Source organism: Lissotriton vulgaris, chromosome 5 (genome assembly GCF_964263255.1).
Source record: "Lissotriton vulgaris chromosome 5, aLisVul1.2, whole genome shotgun sequence".
Classification (NCBI taxonomy): Eukaryota; Metazoa; Chordata; class Amphibia; order Caudata; family Salamandridae; genus Lissotriton; species Lissotriton vulgaris.
This window is the reverse complement of record NC_141693.1, coordinates 1,913,235,076-1,913,257,895: the sequence shown is the minus strand read 5'-3', so window position 1 is coordinate 1,913,257,895 and position 22,820 is coordinate 1,913,235,076. Positions and strand designations below refer to the sequence as shown.

The following is a 22,820-nucleotide window of genomic DNA, read 5'->3' as shown; positions in this document are numbered from 1 at the left end:
CATTGATCACTGTCAACACACACACCCACCCAACCACACCCAACCACACACACACATACGCACACGCACACACACACATTTACGTGACCTGTGTGTTTTTTGTGTATACATAAAGCACTCTTGCTCTTCTACTACCAGACATGGCAGTGCAAGAGGAGTGACCGGTCAGATCACCTGCTCTCTCACGCCTTGCTTTTCCCTACCACTAGTGCAGGTGTGGTGCCATCCTAAACACCTGGTGGGTTGCTCACCCCTGCTCCAGTTCATCCTGTGTGGAGAAGTGTGGCTCAGGGGTTAGAGGCGGCAGACCTGGAGCTTGAGTTCGGCCCGGGACCAGGGTTCAATTCCCCGCCTCGGCGGGTCTTGGGCTCAAAAATTCCACGGACTTGTTAATTCTCGCTCCGGTGCCTTCTCGACTCACGGGTTCACACTCTGCGACTCTGGGCAATAGCTTGCTTAATCTCCACAATCGGCCCCTCGCGGTGGGATGCCTGACTTTCACCTTGTGGATACCCTGCCAGGGTTATCTCACAGGGGAATACCAGGACGGGTTCCCTAAGCAAGCGCTGAGATGCCCCAGGGTAAGTCGTGCGCTATATAAGTCTCATTCATTTCATTTCATCCTCAGTCTTCCATCCTGTCCATTAGGTGTACTGCGACACCTCATCGTGTTTGGTGTGGCCACCTTGTTCTCCTCTCCATCTCTGCAATACACTCTTACAGTCTATTGTGAGTGCCTTTGCCTGACATATTGACCCTCTCTGGATGCCGTAGGCTCCCTTCTCTGTGTGCACCAAATGCATCACCCTCCTTACTGTGGTTGCGAGTATTACTTACTGTCTTTCCTCTATGCCCCAGCCTAATCCACTATTCCACTGCTGGGCCTCTGTCTCACTTTTTTGACCTAGTCTTTTTATTAAGCGTGTTTAATTTAGACCATGACAGACAGTATCTGCAAAGCTTTCTAGGAGATTACAGATAATGTTGATGTTTTCATAATACATTAATTAAACTCCTATTTACCCAATTAATGAAAAAATCACTGTGCTACTATATGGAATTATGCTTAAAAAAGACAAAGGGTGAACAAATGTGAACTTTCTGACAATACTTGAGCAGTGGGAAGTCTGTGATTGTTGTGCAGCTTCTGTCTAGGCAAGGAAGGGGACTACCCAGGCACAGGAAGGTAATACAGATACAACAATGCGTTCTATACAGGGGAGGAAAGCAGGGGAGGAAAGCAAGGGTGTGTGGTGCTACTTGTAAGCTGGAAGTAGTTGCTGGCATGCCAAGGACAGGGCAGGGGAGTGATCACAGGGAGCAGAAGTATCAGCCACTCACATTTAACATGGTGGGGGAGGGAGTCCTCTTTAATAATGCGTTGATAGTGGTTCAACATATCATCCCAACCGTTGGGGACAATGACGCATGTCACTTTAAGGTTCTAGTCCATTAGCTAACAAGAGTGTGAGCTCTGTGAACCTTGCTGTTACCTTACTTTTCTTAGTGTGCTTGTAGATGCCAACGGCACCCACTTCCCAAGTGTTAAGTCCCTCGCAGTGAGTGATGTTGGCTAGAGTGGCCAAAGCAGCTCACCAATAGTGTGCTTTGGATGCACAGGACCACAGAACATGATGGAGGTCTGCATTATCAGATTGGCAGCAGAGCTGAGTGTCTGGAAAGATCTGGTTTAGTTTGGTAGAGGAGAGATTTGTTCTGTGTACTATAGAAAACTGGATGTTGAACTGGGCATTTCTGGATTCCAGGTGAGGCTACACTAATGCTTATACTCATTGGGCTCTCTCAGAGTCATGGAACCACCTTCCAAATTACATGTGCCACAAAGTATATTTTTGTAGCCAGGTAGCTAAAAGTCAACATGGACTCATTACAAACATTTTATGTGTAACTGTGTGAATTTGTGGCTCCTCATGAGGGATTCCCCATAGCATACAACCGGTCTGCCAAAGCTGCCTGTGCATTAGAATCTGCCCTGTATGAATACTGTGCTGTGTTATGTGTTGTTCAAAAGAGAGCAAGTAACCATCTAAGGAAAGGTCTCCAGAATGGTTATGCTTTTTTGAGTAAGTTCTTGGGTGCGAGGAATCCCGGCTGTGCAGGTAAACCCAGAGCGGTATCCCAGGGGCATACGGATTAATGTGCTGTGTGAGTTGGAAAACTTGTCTGACACATTCTTTGACTACAGTATCCGCAAGGAAGATATTGCATGTGCTGTGCCGTCTAGAAGGATTGCCCATTTTGTGTCTTCTGCATGGACATGGACCTCTAGCCGCTCCATAACAATTGTAAAAAGCAAAGTGGAAAGAGGGCATCCCTGTATATTTCCCCTATGGACAGAAAAGGAAGCCAGCATCATTTTGCCCATTAGAACATGTGAAGAAGGAGTAGTGTACAATAGTCGAATCAGGGGGGGCAAGCACTTACATACCCCTAGCCTAGGTAGAACCTGGTAAAGATAACCTCAGTCAGGTGTATAAAGGGCCTTCTCCAAATCCAGCGCTAGACAGGCAGATTGAGGGAATTGGAAAGAAACTCTGTCCATGATGTGGAGAAACCTGCAGATGTTTAGGGAGTTACTGCAACCAGGCACAAGCCATTTTGATCTGAGTGGATAAGCGCAGGGAGTATTTGTAAGTATCTTTGTGCTAGAATCTTGCTTAATATTTTGTAGTCAGTACCCAAGATAAGCAGTGGCATGAAAGAAGGCAATTGAGCAGGGGCAGCTCCTCTGCAGTGGCGGAGGAGCGTTGCCTCACTGGCTCAGAAGCTAACTGGTGAAAAATTAAACCATATTCTATCATTGATTTGTATTTTTCACCTTCTGGCTCAGCCATCGTGTGCAGGGAGGGGTGGGGCCAGGGCTATTAGAGGGGGGCGGAGTGGCTCCTGAATTTCTAAGTGTCCATGTGTCTTTGGCTGGCCGACGTAGGCCGGCCAAACACACATGCATGCATAGGTTTCTCCAACTCAGCTGTAATGAACAGCCAGGTTGAAGAAACAGCACAGAGTCCCTGTCCTGAGCAGAGCGTCACACCAGCCCGCTCAAGCCAATCCCGTGCTGCACTCGTAGCATGAGGGCAGCACGGGGATTGCACAGGAAGTTTTTGATGCTGTCCCAGCGGCTGCTGGGACTAGGAAGATGAGGATTGGGAGGCAGCAGGCAGCTTCAGGTAAGTCTTCCTTTTTAGGGCTCGCACTGCGACGCAATCGCGAAGCGATTGTCGCTGTGGAGCCCTATTGTAATCAGTTTAGCTTTCAAGGACTAACAAGGCTTGGGACAAGAGACTGGCACGCGCACGCAGCCTTCCGGAATCGGATCAGGTCACGCGCCTGAACACGCGCTCCGATTCCCGCAGGCTGTTCGCAACACATGCACACGTAGGCAGGCACACACGCAGGCACACACAACACACACACAGACAGACGAACGCACACACACAACCCACACACACAGACAGACAGACGCACACACACACACACACACAGACGCACACACACGTGCACACACACGCGCACACACATCCCCCCCCCCACTCACCGGGCTCTTTCAGCGTGTTCCGTGTCCCTGTATCTCTCGGTAGTCTCGAGGTCCCTCCGCAGCGCTGGTCTTCACCCGGCGTGTTCCGTGTCCCTGTCTCTCTCGGCAGTCTCGAGGTCCCTCCGCAGCGCTGGTCTTCACCCGGGCCCCCTCCTGGGACCCGGGACTTCAGATGCCGCACTCCGCTTTGGCGCCGGGGCGCGCATGCGTGGGCAGTCCCCGCCCTCTCAGTGTAAGCCCGGGCTGCTTTCGGTTTCGCTGGTCACTTGCCCGTAGCCACGACAACACGCGTCGCGAGCCTGCAGAGAATGGAATGAAAGCATACTCGGATATGTGTAAAATGCAAGATTACAAATTGGTGCTCACCCTGTAGAACTGGTGTTTGATGTAGGAAGAATTAAGAAGGGATGTTTCTTGTTTTTCATCTTGCACTTGTTTTTAACTCGGCTCGTGGAACCATCTTTTGACCTCTGTTATGGATGTTTTGCCTGGATGGTGTTCAGACGTCTGTTCCATGTGACGGGTGGTTGTTCCATGATGGTCTGCCCTCTACACCATATGATGTGCGATATATGGACCTTTGTACAGTTTGAAGACTTGCTTCCTCCTCCTGAGTTTGGCCATTCTCTACTTCATGTGATAACTGGCGATTGCCACGTCTATTTTGGACGAATGAGCAACCCTTGTTGTCTGTGATGGGCGGTATGCATTGAGTGAAGCGCCAATCACTTTCCGGTGATAGTTAAATCTTTGGTGGAAGGTTGTCTAGCTGCCTTTGGGCTCTTTTTAGCCCATCTCGACATGGTTGAATACACGAGGCGCTGTCCGTTTGGTGGTCGCTTTTCGAGTCTCTGCACCCTGTTTTGGCGTTCGCCCTCCCTCTGATTACCGCTCCGTTCTATTGATTGATTCACCCCTTTGTACGCATTGCAGGGCTTCCTCTGAATACATTTCTGTCGTTTCGTGGATACGTTTTGTCCTGAAAATTCCACACCTTTGCCCCAGCTGTACGTGACAGAGGTTCCCTTTAGAATCGGTGTTGCTACAACGTTAAAACAAAGCTGGTGATTGATTGCTGAGGGTGAGACCAGGTAACCCTATTGCCCTTCACGTAACCTCAGATCTTCTCACCTCCGCCTCCTGGTTGTTCCCTCTTTCAAACTCTGCAGAATTGGAGGCCGGAGATTTGCACATTTGGTCCCTAAATTCTGGAACTCTCTTCCTCCCTTGCTTAAATCCTCCAACTCGCTCATCCAATTTCGCAAATCTCTGAAAACATGGCTCTTCCCACAATCTGGCTAATCTCCCCTGCCTCCCTTAGCACCAGATCAGCGCCAGGAAACCCACGGTGACAGAGCGCTCTATAGGCTCACCTTAACATAACTTAACATAACATAACATAATAAAAATGCAAATTCTCCCCGTGACTAGGAGGAGGGTATTTCTGCTGCTGACATCATTTCCTGCTCAGTCATGCCTTCTTCCTTGCTCTATCCACCATGCTGTCCTCTCTTCTATTTATTATTTTTTGCTTTGCACCTCACACTCCAACACTGGTCTATGCTTCAGCGCCCACAGTCTAATCTTTCTTTCTCCCATTACCTCCCGACCTCTCTGTCTGCTGAGATCTGAACGTAGTTCCTTAAAGAACCACTCATTCTCTTTGTCAAAAAGTGTCAAGCAGTCTTCAGAACTGTCTGTCTGTTCACAGTCTGCCAATAACAGCTGTAAGCAACAGCTATACATGGTCAGCAACCCGGGATGATAAATGGCACAATTGTAAAGATCTGACTGAGAACATAGTCCATATGTTGTTTGTATGTCCCCTTTATACAAGCCCTCGTCGTAAGTGGCTAAAACCAACGTGTATTAACTTGGGCACCTGGAGGTATATTGAGGCTCTAAGGATATTAGAGTCAGATTGTTCACCCTGTATAGCGATTGCTGTTGCTAAATTCTTAAAATGGGCTTGGATTATACGCACTTGCACTTTACAGTCCCTAGAAGCTAGCTAAAGAACTCTAAGACATCTAAAAACGCAAGAACGATCTTCATTTTATGCATAATTTTAGTTGTTTAAAATACTCTTTTAAAATTTTTAATTCTGTAAATGACAGCAATTATAATTAGTAATATACTTTTTAACATTGAATGTTGCTACGTAATATTAATAGTGTTTGTGATGGGATGTATACCCTGCTTTTACGACATGCTGTCGAATAAAGCTTTAAAAATTGAATTGCAACAGCATACTCTTGCACACACTCTCAATGCTCACAAATTCAAAGTTTGCTTAAAATTGTATGCAACGCATTGTCATACACAATGCCAATAACTCAAACTTTAATGCTGCAAGACCTATTGCATTGTAAATGCTTGTTATAAAAAGTTATTATTAAACTCCCCTCGTGTTCCCCCTCCCTTTTTCCACCCGTGTGCCTCCTCCACCTGCCCCACTCCTTTTGGTTTGTGGTGACGGTCACTGCAATTCATTTGGATCTCGATCAGGTTTGGATATTGATACTAGGAGGAACAAACTGGGTACAAGGGAGAATGCCTATCTAGAGGGTTTCTATATATATATTGCAGTTAAGCGGGGAACCAGGTGAGTTGCAAACATTATATATTATTTAATAGGGAACTGATCAAGGGGTTTTTCTGTTGCTAAATTCTGTATTACTAATTTGATTACAAGTTCTGTAGTCAGGCCAGCAAGCTCTTACCAGTGATCTTCAAGCACGCGAGGAAATGTGAGTGGGGCCAAGAACTGAGTGGGGGCCACTGCAGCAGGTCTGTGGGTGTCTTCTTATAGCTTTGAGTATTATTAGTAAAAAGCGTCCAGTTTATCACATTGAGCGTAAAGCACCGTGACAAGCTGGAGCTGTATATATACAATTGTGGTTGCTTGAATTTTCTGCCATATGAGCCACATTACCAGTCCGGCAACCATATCACCCTCTGCATGCGTCATAGGCAGTGTAGTTTAAACAACATAGGCATTCCATTAAAGTAGTTGACAGTGCAGCAACCCTGCTCTGTCTCACTCCTTGTCCTTTCTGCATGCCTCTGCCAGACTTTGTACAGCCCACACTAAGAAAGGGAGCCTTCTCTATTTCTACATCAAAATGCTCATGAACAATGCTCATAATGCTCTTAAGTTTTAAATGTGCATGATAGCCTGATGATCACAAATGATTTAAAGGAAACCTGAGTGAACTCCCATTGTGCATGCAGCCACCACTGGTATTTATTGCAAGTTTTCCTGATCTGATACTGTCAGGTTGTTCTGTGACTAAACAACTATCAGTCAGAAAAATTAAAATTGTAAATGCTGAAGATATGTTGATTCTATAGTATTCTCTGATATCTAGATGCTGTCTTTCCTTCAATCACAGATCAGGGCCCATCTACAAAGGAAATGAATGCTTCAATGTATGCGTGTTTGGATATTTACCTTGTCCTCTTTCTTCATTTCTCTCTAGGATGTGAAAAACATTTTAAGAAGGTACGTTCACTTACGTTTGTAAATTTGTTCTTCCAGTACTCTTTTAAGTAATAATTATACAATACAGAAGTTAATTAATATGTTATCTCTTATTTATTACGATTACATGGTGCGGCCTCAGACCCGCCCTCAGGAATCCCGCTGTGGAGGACTTACAGGAGGTACCAGGAGGGCTTCCTGTTCCCAAAGGCCACTCAGGAGTAAAGTAAACTTCATCCCTCAGTAAGTAGTGCTCCAGGAGGCGCGTTTGCAGAGTGTTGGAGAAAGGGGGCGTGGCCTCTGAAGACCTCTTAGCAATCCCACTGGGTGTGACTTACTGGAAGTGACAGGAGGGGTAGTTGGTCTTCAAGTATGTCCTTAGGGGCCAACTACCCCTCCTGTTGCCCTGGGTGGGACTAAGGCACCGACACTAGAGGGTGGGCCCCAGGTGGTTAGATCCCTGGGTCCGAAATCATCCAGAGCTGGGGAGCCGTGGCCCCCCTCCTTTTAAATGTCTAACTTTTTTTTCTAAAAAGGTCAGGTCCCGGGAGATGAGTTCCCTGGGGCAAAAATCGGCCCAGGGAGGGGGCCGCACAGCCTCCCCATTTAAAAAAAGGCAGGCGGCCGGGAGATGTGGTCCCTGCAGTCTGAATTGACCCTGGGAAGGAGGGTCATGCAGCCCCCCACCTAAAAATGTTTACATTTTTTTATTAAAAGAACCGGCATATCACAGGAGGCCACCCTTTCTCTACTACTCTGCAAGCACGCCTGCTGGTGCACTGCTGGTTGGGGAATTAAGTCCCTTTGGCTGCAGAGGGTCATTGGGGGCCAACAAGCTCTCCTGTTCCCTCCAGTAAGTCCCACACAGCAGGATTTCTAAGAGGCCTTTAGAGGTCAGGCCCCCTTTCTCCACCAGTCTGCAAACATGCCTCCTGGCACACTGCTGGTGGTGGTGGTAAAGTCCACTTGGCTGCTGAGGGTCCTTGGGGGCTAACTACCCCTCCTCTTACCGCAAGTAAGTCCCACACATTGGAATTGCTACTACTACTACTACTAAAAAATTTTATAGAGCGCGTAGTCACCCTGAGGTATCCCAGCGCTGAAGATACCTACATCTGTGGGTCCGGGGGCAAGTGGGGGGGGAAGACAGGTGGGGAGATAGTTAAGTTAAGGGAACAGGTGAGTTTTCAGCCGTTTCCTGAATCGTAAGTAGTTAGGTTCTGTTCTCAGGTCTCGGGGGAGAGCATTCCAGAGGCGTGCGGTGTGGACAGAGAAACGTCTTCCACCCGTGCGAGCTTTCTTGAATCTGGGGAGGATGATAAGAGACTCCTTGTCCGATCGGAGGGATCTTGGGGCTTTGTATGGTCTAATGAATTTTCTAAGAATAGGGGGGCCTTGATTCTGCAGTAGTTTATGCGCCAGGCATAAGGCTTTGAATATCACTCATTGCTGAGACAACTTTGGAGACCACGCCCCCTTTTTCCACCATTCAGCAAACGCGCCTCCTGGCACAATACTAGTTGAGGAATTAAGTCCTCTTGGATGCTGAGGGAGAGGTGTTGGGCAGTGGCCAGAGTGGATAACTCCAGAGCACTGGGCTCACGGCTGAATCCCCGACGGCAGCTCAGCTCCACAGCATATGACTCTGAGTAATAGCTTACTTAATCTCCCCAGAGTCCCCCAGCACCTTGGGTGATATGTTTGCGCTTTATAAATATGGATTAATATTTTTATGATTATTTTTTATTATGCTGAGGGTCCTTAGGGGCCAAGAAGCCCTCCTGTTACCTCCAGTAAGTCCCTTACAGAAAAATTCCTGAGAGCTAGTCAGAGGCCAGCCCCTATTTCCCATATCGGCAAATGTGACTACCAGTTTAGGGCGGTGGCGCTCTCAGGTCTTTCACAAATAGAATCAAGTTGTTGCAAGAAATTTGGCACGTTGCATAAGGTAGGGAAAAACAACCAGATCCCCAAACGCGTGATTAAAGACCACTTTACTGGATATATACAAGATCCTCTGCACACTTTAGTATTTTTAAACACATAAATTATATCGTACGTCACAATGATGCTTGTCCTGTGTTTTTTACAGTCTTTAATTTCAATTCTTAAACCTTCCTAGCCAACACGTGTTTTGACGTTGTTGAGGGGATTACCCCTGCTAAAGTAGCACAGCAGACTCGCCCTGCAAACATGCTGCTTCGGGATATCGTACTCGAAACTATACAACTGCCAGATGGGACAGTGATCCTAAAAACACTTTTTTGAATACTGCAATCAGACATGGAAGCCTTTCACTGTCGATATTACAAATAGACACTTCCACTGGAACAAGACATCAAATCAGATAGAACCCCACCCTACCGTATTTAAGAAACTGCTATAAATTGACCACAGCCCTGAAGAAGTCACAGGGTAATATCCTCAATAGTGATGAAACACGTGCTGGTTTTGTGCCACCAGAGAGTCTAAGGCACCTCCAAACATTTTTTTATATTGTTGGAGGCTCCATTAAAAAACAATAAGTCTCCTGGGCCATTGAGAGTTTACAGCGTTTTTAGGTCTCGCCTATCCCATTCCGCAAGGAATGGATTGGGGAGAATTATAGGAGGCAAAATAAGTTCTCAAACCATCAGGCGGATTTCAAACAGTTCAGGTGAACACAAGCACACGCTTTTCCCCCACAGGCTTTTTATTACCATTTGCTCTTGCCTCCGAGAGCTTCAAAGGGATCCTCGCATCGCTGGCCTAATTACTTTCACTTTCGCAGTGATGTTCTCATTTAGCTGCCTCTGTGCTTTCGACCTTGTGTACTTCACATTTGTCCATTGACACAGATATTTGTTCATTCTTAAAAGCAATCCATAGGCTGTGTGCCAAGCGCAGCTGAATTCTCTGTTTTTTTCAGGAACTGTATAAATACCACCAGAATGTTCCCGTTCGCATCTCGGCAGGGCGCCTCCACTGGCGCTCCAGAGACGCGAACAGTTCGGTTCCTGTCCCTTCCCAGGCTTACTTGTATATTTGTGCATCACCATTTGAGTTGACAATTCAGGGCTCGCTAAATCAATCCCTTAATCATGGCCTCTTAACCCGACGTGCCAAAGGACCACTGCATGGGTAACAAGCCACCACATACTGATACAATAATTATTATTTTTTTTAGTTAAATAAAGCGTTTGTGTAAAGCTCCGTATAACTTCGCCAGCATATTACGATTACGTCACGTCTGTTTCCATTTTTGTCATTTGTACGTCCTCATAGTGTTGTCGACAGTCGTACGGGTGCCTTTTCCTAGGGTTCTGTTCTTTACCCACTCTCAGTAATATGGTATATTTTTGAATCACCCCTCCCCCTAAGTCCTCGATATTTAAACCACTGGAAATATATTTTCATTCTAAAAACAAGTTTTGCTGTGGAATTTGGGAGTGTATTGTAGCTCTTAAACACTCAAAATAGATGCAACAGTCACAGATACACACGTGCTCGCCCCCTCCCTCGCCCCATACACATATATCACAAGGTCAAGGCTTTCACCCGATTGTTTATAATATGTCCCTTCATCGAGGGAGGCAACAAGTGGGCGTGAGGATGACAGTATGAGTCAAGGTTTTGCCCTTGTCAGGACACAGGGCTTGTTTGAGCAGTTAGTCAGTCAGCGGCAGATCACCCATATTCATATCGGGTGAAGCCAGGGCACTTTACTAAGCTAATTTACAAAGCCTCATCACCTCAAGCTTCAGTTGGCACCAGTAATTAACCACATTTCTAAACTCACCTTTATAGAGATGCTCAGACCTCCGTACAGGACATGCTTTGGCTAAACATAATAAACTCATGGTTTGTAAATCCATTTTAATGCTCTGTTTACAGTATTTTGAATACTCATAAAGAAATCCCTCTGTCCAGAGGGTTTTTTCATAGTCACTCGCCTTGCCAGACTGTGTAAGTAATACTATGGCACTATTTATGAAGGCCTGGTTCATCTCGCAGAAGGTTGCACACTGATGCTCTCCCACTAGACAGGGCTTTTATGTTTTCGATAGTACTGGCGCCGCATTACTGCTCGGTTGTGTAATAGGATTTACAAACACGGCTATTGACCTTGCGAAACGTTTCTAATTTTTTCAGAAATGCAGGTATATTGAATTGTGGTCCACAGGCTTTTGGATGCATCGTTTACATCCAAGGAAACGAATCGTGCACAGGTGCAGCTGTGTCTGTGTGATCCATACAGGAGAAATTGGAAATTATGAACAAGGACACTTGTCCAGTATCCAAGCAGCTACCTGCTTTTCTATCTTTTTAGATTTTCTTTTTTTATGTCAGTTGTGCTTTACAATACAAACATTTTATTATTGCAAACATGTTGGCCACACAGCGACCAACACAAAACATAGGGCATAGGTTTGAAGGCATAGTTGGTAGAGGGTGTGGCGTTATGGCTAGAGCTGCCAATTTTGCAATTGGGTAACCACGCTTGAGTCTGCTATCAGTTCAATATCCTGTGATTCTGGACAAATCACTTAACTCTCCCTGCGCCTAAAAACAGAATGAATCTGGCGTTTTGCAATGTAACTGGTGCTCATGTAAAGCATTCCATCGTCCATGGATTGAGTTCTCTTTCCTATGAATGTGAGAATAGTGATCATTATATCTTAAATCAATTCCTAAAACCACTACTAAGTAAACAAGTATTGGCATAGCCAATGGGTCTCGCTTTTGGCACCTTATAAGTATATAGTTATGCAGCACAATATCCTTGATACAACAACATCAACTGTTGCATGGCTAAACACTTATAAGGTCCCAAAGGCGAGACCTCTTGGCTATGCCAATGCTTGATTTCTTTCTAACTACATAGTCTATATAGTCTATTAAAGGTGCATGGCTAATGAGAACCTGTGGGTTAGCGACTAAATTGCTGACTTTCAAACAGGAGAGCGGAATTTAAATGTCTTTTTCAAAACTTTCAGTTAGTGACATACACTGAAGGGGGTCATGTAGAGATTGCTGAACGTTCATCATCTGCTGAAAAGCTGCAGATGCCCCATCTGCCAAATATGTGCTCCACATACCCCAATCATCGGTCAGAAATCTTTGATCAGTGGCTCATCTGCCACAGGCCCATTGGCCAATGTGCTTATGAAAGTCCACCTTATTTATGACATTTTTCCCCTTCAGGTCCAAGAGGAACAAGCATTTGCAAAGCACTAGGTCTCGCATTACTGAAAGTTTGAGCTGTTGGCGATGCATTATTATTTTTAGACAATTGAATATAGCACAAACTCAGTCTGATTGATTATAACTATTATATCGTAGCGCTAGATTGCCTGATTGTTTATTAATTGCTTATCTCAATTATATCATAGCGCTAGATTGCCAAGGTGCGCTTTAACGATATTTTCAATTGTGCTGTGCTGCCTGTAGATTTCATTTGTGCCTGATTGTGCCGGTGCCACTGCCATTTGCATCACATTAATTCCGATTGTACCCCAATCCTGTTTCGCTTTTGGCTTGCTGCCATTTTGTTGTTGTTGTTGTGCCTCCCTGCCCGGATCTTCACCCCGCTCCCGCCTCCCAGCTGCTCCTCCCTCGCCCCTCCCCTTCCACTATCCACATATGACAGATGCCTCCGCGCGCAGCATCCACGCGCAGCGGTCGCGCCCCATGCGCGCCAAAAGTAAGCACGTCTACGCCCGTCCGCGCCTGGACCGCGCCTAGCGCTAGACCCCCTGCTCCCCGCAAATCCCATTCCACCCGCACAACATAGGACGCCGCAACCCTCTCAGCCCTCAACCCCGGCCGACCACCAAACTGCTACTAAGCCACCCCAGGACACACCCATGGACCCTTCACCTGCCACTCCTGCAAGTTCGACTGCATCAGGACCCTTACCAAATCCACAAACTCCAAACAGAGCTCCGACACTAACCACCTAAAGTGCTTCCTGCTCACCACCCGCTCAGTCCACAGACACTCCATCTAACTCTGGAACCTACTCGACACTACATCGCCGGACGTCGCCTTCCTTACAGAAACATGGATGAACGCCTCATCAGCCCCCGACATCGCCATAGCCATCCCGGACACCTACAAGATCATCCGAAAAGATCGCACCAACCAAACAGGAGGAGGCATCGCCATTGTCCATAAGAACACCATCCGCATCACGACCAGTTCCGACGATAACCTCGCTATACCGAACACCTTCACTTCCAGATTCACACGACCCCAAAACCACACTCAGAGGCACCCTCATCTACAGACCCCCAGGACCCGGCACACAATTCAGCGAAGACATCGCTGACTTCATCAGCCCACATGCCCTCCCATCCGAGAACTACATTCTACTGGGAGACCTCAACTTCCACCTGGAAAAGAAAAACGACAACAACACCACCACCCTTCTGGACAACCTGGCCAATCTTGGACTCACACAACTCGTTGACACCCCCACCCACTCTGCCGGACACACGCTTGACCCTATCTTCACCTCCAGCAAGCACATCTCCTTCGATCACACCACAGCTCTCCATTGGACGGACCACAGCTGCATTCACTTCAACTACAAAAAGTCCACGACCCATAACTCCCCACAACCTATTCCCCGAAGAAATTGGAACAAAATCACCACCGACCTGCTCTTCACATCGCTTCACCAAAACCCCCCTGCCATTTCATCGGACCCTAACCAAGCAGCCACCAACCTCACACAATGGATCACCCATAGCGCCAACGAACTAGCACCCTTGAAAAACCATCTAATCAAGCAAGGTAGCAAAAAAGCCCCCTGGTTCAACGATGACCTTAAGAAAACCAAGAAGTTCTGTCGTACTCTCGAGAAAACCTGGATAAAAAACCCAACCACTGACAACCTAGCCACCTTCAAGAACGCCACCCGCAAACACCACCAACTGATCCGATCCACCAAGAAATCAGCATTCAAGGATCGACTTAACAACAATGCCCAAAACAGCAAGGAACTATTCAACATCGTCAAAGAATTCACTAACCCCTCCGCCGGCACTAACGACATCACCCCCTCCCAAGACCTCTGCAACTCTCTATCCTCATTCTTCCTCAACAAAATCGCCGAAATACATAACAGCTTTGAAAACCAGTCCGAAGACCAGTCCACTCCACCCACCTCCGAACCAAAACCGCACTCTAACAACCTTTGCGCCTGGAACCCAATCACCACCGAAGACACCATCTGCCTGATGAACTCCATCCACTCAGGATCACCAACCGACCCATGTCCCCACCACATTTTCAACAAAGCAGACTCCATTATCGCACCCCATCTCCGCGATGTCATTAACTGTTCCCTCAACTCCGCTACCTTCCTGGAAAACTGGAAACATGCCGAACTCAGCGCCCTTCTGAAGAAACCCACGGCAGACCCAACCGAACTTAAGAACTACTGCCCCATCTTGCTCCTCCCATTCCCTGCCAAAGTCATAGAGAAAGCCGTCAACAGTCAGCTCGCCGCCTTCCTCGAATCCAACAAATCCCTCGACCCTTCACAGTCTGGCTTCCGAGCCAAACACAGCACCAAAATCGCCCTCATCGCAGCAACAGACGACATCCGAACACTACTGGACAACGGAGAAACAGTTGCTCTCATCTTACTTGACCTCTCTGCAGCCTTCGACACAGTCTGTCATAGCACCCTCATACAACGCCTCAGCAACGTCGGAATACAAGGAAAAGCATTGGACTGGATCATCTCGTTCCTCACTGGAAGAACCCAGAGAGTCCGCCTCCCCCCTTTCAAATCAGAGGCCACCGAAGTCATCTGCGGCGTACCACAAGGATCATCACTCAGTCCCACCCTCTTCAACGTATACATGAGTTCCCTCACTTCCATCGCATGCCAACACAACCTCAACATCATCTCCTACGCAGACGACACCCAGGTGATCCTCTCCATCACCAAAGACCCAAACACCGCCAAAGCCAAATTACACGAAGGAATGAAAGAAGTAGCCGAGTGGATGAAGAACAGCCGTTTAAAACTAAACTCGGACAAAACAGAAGTCCTCATCCCCCTCTGCCTGGGACGACTAATGGTGACCACCGGCCCTCGGAACCGCACCCAAACCTACGGACCACGCACGTAACCTGGGCTTCATCCTGGACTCCTCCCTCTCAATGACCAGACAAGTCAACGCCGTCTCATCATCTTGCTTCAACATCCTACGAATGCTCAAAAAAATCTTCCGTTGGATCCCCACCGAAACAAGAAAGACGGTCACCCACGCACTGATCACAAGCCGACTGGATTACGGAAACACCCATTACGCCGGAACCACAGCCAAACTACAGAAAAAACTCCAACGCATCCAAAACGCCTCAGCCAGACTCCTATTGGACATCCCTCGGCAAGCTCACATTTCCGGCCACCTGAAAGACCTCCATTGGCTCCCTGTCAACAAGAGAATAACGTTCCGTCTTCTCACCCACGCACACAAAGCCCTCTACGACCTAGGACCCGAATGCCTCAACATGCGTTTATCCTTCTACACCCCCTCCCGACAACTACGATCGTCCAATCAAGCCTTCGCTGCAATTCCGCGCATCCACAGATCCATCATGGGGGGAAGATCCTTCTCCTACTTAGCGGCCAAGACCTGGAATTCTCTCCCCACCCACCTCCACCTTACACAGAACCACCTCTCCTTCAGAAAGCAACTAAAAATTTGGATATTCGATAAGTAAAACACCTCCCTCCCTCAAGCGCCTTGAGACCCTCTGGGTGAGTAGTGCGTTATACAAATTTTGGACTTGAACTTGAACTCAGCACCATCACAGCATCACTCAGCACCACCACAGCATCACTCAGCACCATCACAGCACCACTCAGCACCACCACATTATCACTCAGCACCACCACATTATCACTCAGCACCACCACAGCACCACTCAGCACCACCACAGCATCACTCAGCACGACCACAGCACCACTCAGCACCACCACAGCACCACTGAGCACCACTCAGCACCTCCACTCTGCACCACTCAGCAGCACCACAGCATCACCACAGCACCACTCAGCACCACCACAGCATCACTCAGCACCACCACAGCATCACTCAGCACCACCACAGCATCACTCAGCGCAACCCCAGCATCTCTCAACACCACCACAGCATCACTCAGCGCCACCACAACATCACTCCGCGCCACCACAGCATCAATCTGTGCAACCATTCAACAACAACTGGTTCAAATACGTTCTCTCAATGTTTCAAGCTTTATTACAAATGTCACAAAAAGATGTTAATATTTCACTTCTGTTTTTTGGACTTTCATCACAATAAAATACACTGAACATAATCTTCACAAAAGTTATTTACAAAAGTTTAAGCTATTGCCATTATGAATTACAATCACTTTTATTTAAGTATTAATTATTTTAAAAAAATCAAAGCCATTGTTATTTGTAATATCAATACATTTAAGTCACGTAAATACAAAACATGTTGCATTACAAATGCTATAGGTGTCACATTTGCCAAAGTTATAACTATTGGCATTGTAAATGACAAAGCTAATTAGCTATTTTCAAAACCAACACATACATAAAAAAATTGTCATTTACAAGACCAATAGCTCAAACTTTCATAATGCGAGACCTATTGCATTGCAAATGCTTGTTTTAAAAGCACTCCATGCTAAGGCTGGATGTTCTTCAACTGGGGTTCAGGAGCCTCTTGTTGTTGGTTGTATGGATGCACTTTGCACCATGAAAAATGTTTAAAAGAAAGGCTCAAAGACGCGTTAAAGTCATTTGATAAAAAGTTTTAAAGAAAATATTTTATGACAATAACTTTAATTAATCATTACAATGTTTGAATTTGTGAAATATACATTTGATTATATTTATTGGTGAATTTTTGGCAAAGAAAGTATGTCTGCCTTACTGAAAGTAACCATTACATTAAAGGGCAAACCCAAAAGTACTGGGACCTAGGTATTCAATGTTACAGGGGAATGGTCCCAGTGCGCACTGTTTAAAGAACAAACGATCCTTTTTGCTCAATTTGAAAGTAACAATAAAACAACAATTTGTAAGAGGGATGTTGTTTAATCACCTCCTTATCTATGCAGTGTATGACAGAGATTGTCTTGCAGCATATACAATGTGCCCAGAAGGAAAAAAGGGGGAGTGGGGTGGGTAATGTGGTTTGGTGAGGGTTTAGGGTTTAGTGAGAGGCATTTAAAGATCCAGTGAGGTCACAGAATACATCATTTGACACCACATATACATGTTTTACTGAGGCACATGGAAAAACAATGTAAAACCTATGCCATATATTGAAACACAGTAATAATAGTCTGTTGTTCATGGATAGGTAAAGATGTAGAAGTCGACGTTTCGACCCCTTATAGATGTAGGGTAAGTTGCCACCTTACTGCGGGGTCTTCCTCAGGACTGGGGTGGGTGATGTGCGTTAAAAGGGGGCACCTAGAGCAAATGAAACATAAGTTAAGTTTAAAGTAATCGCACTTATTCAACCATAGGCGTAATTATATGCCAATATTTACCAAAGAACCACCCAATTCCGGTGGCGCTTGTTCAGCTAAATGAAATGGGCCGGTAGGCTCGTTGTGAGACAGGGAGAGCACAATATCACCTGAGGAATAAGGTGTATCCATAAGTAGCCCATCAATGGTTGCCATACACATAAAAGTCTGAGTCAAAAGTTAAATCAAGCATCAATCAAACAAAAATGGAGTAAAATAAGGGAGGGCATACACACATGCCAAGCTAATTGTTTAAATCTCCAAAGGAGGGGGATAAGAAAACACTATCTTCCTCATGTGTCACAATCGGTACAAAACCAATCCTTATCGTATGAAAACAAACTGGCTTCCTAATATGGTGTAGAATACCAAAACACTAGTCCCCAGATACATCCCAAATCTCAAAACACACCACAACCAATTACCTCTTGTAGGGTCAGTTGTGCATTCCGATTATGAGCGTTCTGATTCTGAAAAAATGGTAATGGAAAATATATATGTTGCATCCATAATGCACATATTGAGGCTATAGGGCTCAACGAGTAAAGGATTAACAAGCAGAGTACTGGTAAATAACTCACTGATCGTCCGTGACCTTGAGCTTCAATAATGTACTGGCAATCCCCGTGTTTTAATGCAAAAAGGGATTGTATTAGCACACGTTCAGTGTAGGTACTCAAAAGCTTGTCCAGAAGTTGAACAGACAAAGCCCTGCTACAGACTAGAGTGGAAATCGCTTACCGCGAGGGATGCTGCTGTCCCCGGAAAAAATCACAAGAGAATGGCAGCCCGTTACGGAACGCTTAAAAAGGAAGCGTGCAAGTGTCCCGGAAGTGCTGCAGCCGCTGGATGCTAGCGACCAGCTGCACCGGATGGGCTCCGTGTCACTATTGATTCAATGGAAAGACTAGACTGACGGAAAATCGGTCTAAGCAAAAAACAGATCCATTGCTTTAAAAACGGTAAAGAGAAGGTTCCCAGGGAATATTAAAGGGATTAAATAGAAATATATTGTGTGTGCGATGGTTACAGTGTCACAATATAAACGGGCAGAACATACTGTGCTGAGTGCCGAATGGGCCTCACATAAATAGGGTAAACATTACGAAGTGGCTTAGATTAGTGGCCTTGGGATATACATCTAGTGTACCTGCATAACAGCTGATGCACAGTCAATAAGAAATTATGCAGCCTGTTATCATATACCCTAACCGAAACTTATAATTTAGCAGGGCATCATATTAGAATTACCATTACTAAGTGGCTGAGTTGTATAGAGTCATGATATATGTCAAGTATATCTACATGTCAGTTAGTACATAACTAACGGGAAATTGTACAGCTGGTGTAATTATACAGTATTCGGGTACAGAGACATAGCAGTACAAGCACATATAGATTTAGCAGTCATCTTGCTTGTCGCCGTTCACCTGCAGGGGTAAGAGAATACATAACGAAAGCAATGCAAGCCAAAGTATATTATTAGAGACATGCTAGCTGGGCATAGTTAGCATCGTGTTCATTAAGCCCATTAGCGATTGAATCAAGGCGGCTCATACATTTGCTTTCCCTGACATTTAGGATGGAGCTTATGTTACCTCCCCTTGGAGCTATGACCACTTTTTCTAGTACAACACACTTCAGGCACCCGGTTTGTGTTTCGCTACCCTGAAATGGTCAACTAGTGGGGCACCCTGTACCTCACACCTCAGTCTGCTGCAGTGTTGCAAAATCCTTACTTTGACCTTCTGTTGGGTCTGTCCAACATAAAGGAGCCCACAGGGGCATGTAATGCAGTAGATTGCATTGCTTGTGTTGCAATTAGTAAATGCTTTTAGCTCTACTGTGTGTTGTTTGTAGTTAAATTGCTTGGTTTGTGAGGTTAATTCACAGCCCTAGCATCTGAAATGACCTGTGGTCACAGGTAAATTCCACTGAGTCTGTAATGTTTGTTGTTCGGGGGTTTCCAAGAAAGAGGTTACTACACTGTCCCTGATGCTTTTTGCCTCCTTGAAGGAGTGTATGGGGAGGGCATGTTGGCTGATGTTCTCAGCTATCAAGCCCCAATGCTTATTACCAATTTTGCGGATGGCATTGCTCTGTGTATAGTAGGTGGTGACACAAATAATTCTCTGAGCGCTTTCATAATTCTTGTTCTGTGTGGCAAGAAGAACTTTGCGGGGGACTGTACCATGCCCTCCTACTGAAAGTAACATCCTTTGTATTGTTACAAACAGTCAGCTGTATGCGACTACGTGGGGCTGGGCGTAGGCTCTGACTGCAGGCCAGCCCTTTCACCCAAACTCATGCCGCCCAGCCTCAGGCCACAACCTGCACCCATGCCCACATTGTGCATGCCAAAGCCTATGCGCAGGGAGGGGATGGGTGCCTGTGGGAGGTTGGGCGCATGGCTTGGCCACAGGCAAGGCACTGTGCTCAACCACAACCTTGCACAGCCGAAGGCCATGCTCAGTGGGGAGTTGGGCCCCTCCAGGGAGCAAGGCGCAGCCCCTGGTCACAGGCCAATGCTCTGCTTCCAACCCCATGCCATCACAGCAATGGAAATCTTACTTTATGTTAAAGCAACGTTATCATTGTTGAGAATGTTAGTTAAAATATACAATTTTAAAGAAACAAAACCACTGAAATTCATCAGTTATAATTATCTTAAATAACTATAACTTTCGCCCTAAAAGTCACTATAACTTGAGCCATTGCCATGCACTGCTAATTACCTCACATATTATATCACTCAGACATGTGTTGTGACATTATTGAGATTATCACTGCAACTGACATCATTTATGTCAACACTGTGCATGGCAGCGGTGGGAGTGTATGGGGACGATTCACGATTCACTTAAGACAGACTGTCTTAAGTCTGTCTTAAGTATGTCTTAAGTCTGTCTTAAGTCTGTCTCAAGTCTGTCTTAAGTTTGTCTTAAGTCAAACTTAAGACAAAATCCTAACTTAACTACTACTAAATGCCTTCTGTGAATACCAAAAGTAGTAAGTTTAGGATTTTGTCTTAAGTTAGTTCTGTGAATCTGGCCCATAGTTACTTGGTTAAAAGTTAGAGATATTTGGATGGTTAATCCGTAGAGACTCCTTGAATCTTTGTTCACAGACTATCCATGTAACCCCATTGGACGAGTGAACTTTTAACTCCCACTGTCCAATTCGGGTTTGCGGTTCACTAAACCCAAAGCTCTGATTGGTAGAAAATGTCTGTTGCAAGCGCCATTCTAGGACTCAGAGCTTTGTCCACAAGTCCTGGTAAAAAGGGAGTATGAATCAATGGGGGACAGGTAGATCGTCCCCTGATACACTAGAACATGCAGGGATGTCACAAAGGGACCACATGTGTTTATCAAATAACTTAAAGCAAGGAATTAGGGACCCTTCTTCACCCAACCACCTCAGAGTCAGGACTCATGTCCAGGTGTGTGAACCCTGCCTGGATGCAGTAATTCCATCAAGGGCACACAAGCCCCTAGGGTTTACGACCCCTAAACAAATAACAATAATATTGAAACCTAAGTAAATACTAAAAGTACTAGAAACTATATAATAACAAAATAAAAGGACTACACCCTTCTTGGCCATTTACAGTAAGTTGGGCTGCTCCTGGTAGGTGTTGCCATATATATTTAGTTTTTGTGTTTGCTGTACAATACTTATTTGCAGAGTTGATATACACTCCACTGAATGGAGAACTGTGGATACCGTTGATAGTCAGCCCAACTTCAGAGCCTGAAACATGGCACTTGTGGGTTTGCACAACACAGATGCTTGTAAATTTCAGGTTCTGATGGTGAAAAGTACTGGTCTGAGCCCAGATCATCTCTTCCTCCAAGCTTCACTTTTCCTTGCAGTACATACAAGACATCCCACCCTTGCCGCATAAGTGTTCCTTCAAGTCGCCCCTCAAGAATCCTATTACGTAATTACTTAACCCCGGCAGGAGCTGTAGATGTACAAGCCCAGCCTCTGCTTTCAGCTGTGACATCCAACTCTAAGTCCTTGTAGAACACTCTTGTAACTTCATTTTACACTGATACAGGGAGATGCTCCCCAAGCAAAATATACTACACAACCTCCTGCTCCATTCAATGTTGCACATAGAAGGTATCCATTCATCTCATTAGCCACCTCACCCATCCATGTCCATTAGTCCTCTCCAATGTGTGTCTTCAGGCAAGATTCATGCTTACCACCTGGTATGCTTCAGATACCCCTAAGGTATCTCATGGTAGAGACATCTGTTCTCCATTTCTCTTCTTTTTATCTTTTTAACTTAATTATCTCTGGGCTTAAAAAACACTAAACACTCACCTCCAAACCCTACTCAGGTGTAAAGTTTGAATGTCATCTACAGTGTTGTTCTCTGATTCTCAGGTGTGATGAGGTGAAGATTTCGAAGCCTGAGAAAGATGAGATTGTGGAGAAGGCTTTGCAGGGCATTGGAGAAGATACCTCACTGCAGGAGAAGCTCCTGGAATTAAAAGGTACTTAACTCTAGACATTTATGTGAGACATGTATGTGGTAGCTATTTCTATTTGAGAGAGAAAGTTAAAATGATCTTGAAGAACTGGACATATTTGAAAATGGTATAGTACCAACATTATGCCTGTCACAAATGGTAGTATCAAGCAACCTAGGTTTATTGTAGGAGACTGGCTTAGTATATGGTGCACACACATTTAAGTGAAGCACCTTGCACTAATCCAGACAACCCTTATGGTGATTTTAGTGGTCTTAGACAACCATAGAAAGCTCTCTAAGTGGTAGCTGTGGAGCGCAACCTTTAGGCTTAGTCCAGAGTGTTAAACAGCTTGTTTCACCAGACCTAATCATGTAGTGTAGGTTAAACGAAATAGAACCACACAGTATAGTTATAAAAATATGTCTATTGATTACACAACACTCACTAACAGATTGGTATACCTCATACCAGGAGATATCAACAGAAAATACACAATAATACTTCAATTGCAAGGCGTAAGTAAGCACAATACATGGTGGTCTCCAGGGGGAGACCAAACAATATACTAAGAAAGGGGAATGCGAACTGCGACTGAAGTCAGGACTTGGACCAGGAGACTCAGAAGAGCTGGGGACACATGGAACTACCCAAGCAGAATGAAAATACAGGTGCATACTCAGTAGTAGTCAAAGGGAAAGTCACTGTTGTAGTTTGGAAGAATGACCCTTCCCAGTGGACCCTGAAGAATCCCAGTGGA

The 22,820-nt window shown here is 45.6% G+C and overlaps 1 protein-coding gene and 1 pseudogene across 2 annotated transcripts in view; one reads left to right on the top strand and one right to left on the bottom strand.

Moving 5' to 3' along the window:
- Positions 1–22,820, bottom strand: part of LOC147717705 (E3 ubiquitin-protein ligase TRIM39-like) — a 948,681-nt pseudogene that overhangs the window by 530,745 nt on the left and 395,116 nt on the right. The gene's annotated exons all lie outside the window — the stretch shown is intronic.
- The window catches only part of LOC147717707 (E3 ubiquitin-protein ligase TRIM11-like), a 442,086-nt gene that overhangs the window by 240,862 nt on the left and 178,404 nt on the right, over positions 1–22,820 (top strand). The window contains exons 5-6 of the mRNA XM_086919295.1: positions 7,042–7,064; positions 21,975–22,084. Of these exons, the coding sequence (XP_086775421.1) occupies positions 7,042–7,064; positions 21,975–22,084 (133 nt within the window). The remainder of the gene's footprint in view (positions 1–7,041; positions 7,065–21,974; positions 22,085–22,820) is intronic.